The 4,716-nt window shown below is 33.1% G+C and overlaps 1 protein-coding gene across 1 annotated transcript in view; it reads right to left on the bottom strand.

Annotated features, from left to right (window-relative positions):
- Nucleotides 1–2,780: 2,780 nt before the first annotated feature.
- LOC101507710 (uncharacterized) overlaps nt 2,781–4,716 on the bottom strand; it is a 4,202-nt gene continuing 2,266 nt past the window's right edge. Inside the window, exon 2 of the mRNA XM_004497743.4 lies at nt 2,781–3,444. Within this exon, the coding sequence (XP_004497800.1) occupies nt 2,932–3,444 (513 nt within the window). The 3' untranslated portion in view covers nt 2,781–2,931. The remainder of the gene's footprint in view (nt 3,445–4,716) is intronic.

The raw sequence follows: 4,716 nt of genomic DNA, 5'->3' as shown, positions 1-4,716 counted from the left end.
ATGTATTCTTCCCATTGATTTGCATCCAAAGGAGACAAGGCTTCATGAAGATTTGTAGGATCCTTTTTTAATGTATAGGTCGTATAATCGAGTCTATAATCCATAGAAACTCTAGTTCTCTTACTTTTTCGAGGTTTTGTTATGCTTGTTGTCGCTTTAAGTGATCCTAGCCAAGAGAATGTGACTTGTTCTGATACCCCTGCTATTACTCGATTTCAAATCTTAAACATGTAAAGCGTTTCACTTTTATTTTTCATTAGATATACAAAGGGATAATCAGAACAATCGTCAACAACAGTGATAAAATAATGTTTTCGATTTGTAGTTAAAGTCTCATCAAGTTCACATATATTAGTGTGTATTAAATCGAAAGGTTAAGATTCTCTAACTCTTGATTTATTTAAACTCTTTGTTATTTTAGCTTGACTACTAAAATCACATTTTTCAAAATCATTTAAAGATAACTTTGAAATTAAACCTAAGTTACTTAAGTATGAAACTTAACTTTGTTCACATGACATAGTCTAGCATGACAAATATTAAAATCACACAATATGTAATCAGAATGTGACACTATATTAATGTCAATATTTAACTTAAATATGTCATCAGTGGCGTATCATTTGTCAACAAAAATATCATTTTTAGTAATGATGTACATATCTCCCCCTATAGAATGAGTAAACCTTATCTAATCAAAAGAAAATAATAAACTAGATTCTTTTTTTATCTATGAAGTATGCATCGCGTCCTTCATAATTAAAGTATTTTCAGAGGTGTGATAATCTCCCAACAACGCTTTTTTTTTTAATCTTAATGTATGTTTTAAACATAGCACGATTATAGCAAACATGGCGAGATGTGCCAATGTCAATTCATCATCTATTTGATCCACCAACAATATTGATTTCAGTAATCATAACAACAAATTTCTCTTCAGTCTGGTTAGCATGTTGAGTAGAGTTTGACCTGTTCATACACTTACGTGTCATATGATCTGATTTTCCACAGTTATAATAGATGAATGGTGAGCCATAGTCATTTCTTGGAGGTGGTTACTGCTTCACAATTGAGGCATTTGGAGGGTTCTCATTCTTGTTGCGATTCTTTATATTGCGGTTCTGATTCTTGAGCGGTTTACTAATTGGCTTCTAGTATTCTTCTTCAATTCGGAGGTAGGTTATCAAACTTTCTAGTGAAAAATCTTGTATTTTATGCTTGAGGGAATTTTTTGAAATTCTTCCAAGTAGGGGGCAATTTGTCAATAATAACAGCAATTTGAAATTGTTCATCTAAATCCATACCCTTAGAGATGATCTCATGAGCTATTTTATGAATTTCATGGGATTGAGCCTACAAGGATCTGTCATCGGTCATCTGATACTTGAGGTAACGGCTTACGACATATTTTTTAGACCCAACTTCCTCGGTATCATATTTCTTTTCCATAACATCTTAAACATCTCTAGCAATATTGTTGGAATTGTAGTAATCATACATATTATCAACAAGTTCGTTAAGAATATAATTCTTACATATTAATCATTATTCTCCCATAGGATTAACTTTGCAGCCTTCTTATTCTTTTCTGTTTGTTCAGTTGTTTCTAAAACCATTAGAATGTCAACTTTCACAACATTGACAATCATTTTTGTAGTTAAGTAAAATAGCATCATTTTTTGCTATCATTTGAAATGATTATTTTTCGTTTACACGATTTAATTTTTGCCGATAATAATTTTCCGCTGTAAAAATTAATAAATTATTTTCCATTTCAAATAATTATTTTCCCATAGATAAATTTATTTGATCACTTTAATCAATCATCAATAATTATTAGAACTCTTAAGATTAATTTTCATTGAATTCTAAATTCGTTTGAAAATTAAATTGCGGATAAATTATATGACGGATACTGAACCCGTAAAATTTATTTTTGAATCTTTTTAGAAAAATTTCAACATAGTACAATAAAATTGTAAGAATAATGAAATATATATATTTATTCGAGTTAAGAGTATATCACCACAGACCCCAAAAAATAACATTCTAATATTAAAAATATGGTCATCCTGCGGGACAATCGGAGAGCCTGACTTCAACCAATAATCCATCCATACCTTTGTATCCTCCCCTCCACAAAGTTAACTTCCGATAAAATAACATTACCCAAAGTTAATGCCCAAAAAGTAAGAGTGATTCAGCATTTGCCTAAATTGTTTTAGCGCTAGTAGGTCAATTCATACACAGAGATAGTCTAATATTTAATTTTGTTGTTAGTTCATCATCACTGCACATAAGGTTTATCTATCTACTCTAATATAAAATAATGACATCAAGATGATTTTCTGCTAGTTTCCTAACAACTATGAAAATAAGAAAGTTTAATTAAGTTATAATATATAGTACTTAAAAATCACTCAATTTTAACAATGAACTTGGATACTTATTGAAAGTATAAGTTAATGAGTTTTCTGATTTTCACGGTTAAGTCGATGGTATGATTGATATCAATTCAACACATTAATTTTCTCTTATTTTTATCAAATTGACATCAAACTTATAGTTCCAAGCAGTCTTGTCGATTCTAAATAATTAGAGTTTTGGAAGGTTTTCAAACATTGGTGTACACTAGACCACATATGAAGGTGATCCACTATAGTATCTCCATGAAAATAATTATACATATTGCACCAAATTTTTCCCAACTGTGCACAATTGTAGCTCTTTTCAGAGAGGAAATTGTTACACACCAATTGAAATTTGCTCTTGGACTTGTATGCACCTATAACAATCATAAATGTTATTTGGACAACAAAAATATATATGGTTCGGATACAATTTAACGTTTTTTATTACCTTTTTTTTCTCCCACTATGAATTATATCAGCAGATATAGATAGAGAGGATCTCAACCCATAAACGAGACTATTACAACATCTTTGTCCATGAACCCAAAAATGGAAAAATAGCTATAAGCAATCGAACCAAGAGTGGTCTGTCACTTTTTCTTTCTCTCCTACTCAACCTACTGCCTTCCATAGGCATCCTTTGTGACCCCTTCCTTGCTTGAGATCTTCTTGTTGGCCTAGATCTCTCCAAGTCATCCCATCCACCAAAACTCGGTGCATCTCGGCTGCCACTATCAACCGAACCATCATCCTCAACTACCCACGATTGCATCCCTGCCTTCCTCGTATTAGTTTTCTGGTTTTCTTCTCGTTCTTCCTCAACTCGGGTGTCGTTTACATTTCTTCGTTTCCTCTTCATCCTGGACTTACGCTTGGGTTTGCTCTCGAACTGTCCCCATAATTTCTCAAATGCTAGTGAAAGTGCTGACTGACTGAGAGGAATTGCTAATGCCATGAGGAAAGCTTTTGGGCCGGTAGAAAGCAGCAATGACGCGACGATGATAGGCAGCGTCCAACCATAGGATTTAAAAACCTGCACTGACAAAAATGAATTCAACACCTCATACAAACAAAAATGTTCATTGCACATGTTGATACAACTTTAGCAGCTTAAAACAAAAATAAAATGTTTTTGAGTATTCTGCTTCAGCAACACAACAATGATAAATTATATAACTAATATGAACTACCGAAAGAGGAAACTAGACGACAGTTATTTGGAAAAGATTCTAGAGTCTTTAATGCGTCAAATGACATATGGACAACTTTACAACCAGCATTATTAAGGACACTGAAAGGGGCAACAACTATGAAGGATTCACGTTTCAATGCAGAAAATATTATAAGATATGGCTCACTATATGGAATATGATAGTCCTGTATAACAGTAACAGACAGTTATTCCAAAAAAAAGTAACAGAGCAGGTTACAGTCTCAGCATTATGGGTTCTATTTGCTCAGAATTTTAATGAAAAATTGTTAGATCCATTTGACAAATCATTTGCTTATTTACATCTGGAGAAACAATTGTTATTTAAACCCACACTTGTTTATTAAAATCTGTTCCATAATGCTTTAGACATAGAGAGAAGTGTTAAATATACACTATTGATTATGTTCCAGTACATCAAAAAAGTCTCGCACTATTTGGGAATCGAGGATAAGGGGTAGCTTATAAATACTCACTCTCTTCAATCCACTAAGGCGCCTTTTAACTAACTAACTAACTGTGAGGGATCACACTCAACCCAAAGCGGACAATATCTCAGAAAAGTGGTGCACCGGACTTGTGGTCGGAACAAACTCATAATAGCATGATCACTTGGTTCCTTGATCTTTCTTACAACTTGGTTATGCAATGCTATTTTTGTAATTCAGGTCTTGACTCTTCACATTAAATCAAAATGCACGCCTTTATATACTAGGAACAAATAGTGAAGACACCCTAGGGGAAACAGAAACTGGTGTCCATCACTAGAAATAGAAACATATGCTTTGTTTGGGATTAGAAACAAATGGAAGAGACGACTTTTGGAGAAAGAAAGGTGTAAAGAGGGGTGGAAGGGAAGATAGTCCTCAACCTTGCATGGAAGGTTTGTTTTTCTCCATAAAATTAAAACCCTTCTATATGGGAGAACTCAAAAACTGAATCGGAGGAGAGTTTGGGAGAGCATTGTTAAATTCTCCAAATCGTTTTGTATTTTTATTATACTCTAAAAAAGAAAGCATCAATCATAAACATTCTTCTCTCCATTCCCTTATAAAAAATCTCTCAAACAAGTCTGGACACTTCCCTCCCTTTCCC

Source organism: Cicer arietinum, chromosome 4 (assembly GCF_000331145.2).
Source record: "Cicer arietinum cultivar CDC Frontier isolate Library 1 chromosome 4, Cicar.CDCFrontier_v2.0, whole genome shotgun sequence".
NCBI classification, from domain to species: Eukaryota; Viridiplantae; Streptophyta; class Magnoliopsida; order Fabales; family Fabaceae; genus Cicer; species Cicer arietinum.
The sequence above is the reverse complement of the archived record's forward strand: the minus strand, read 5'-3'. Positions and strand labels throughout refer to the sequence as shown.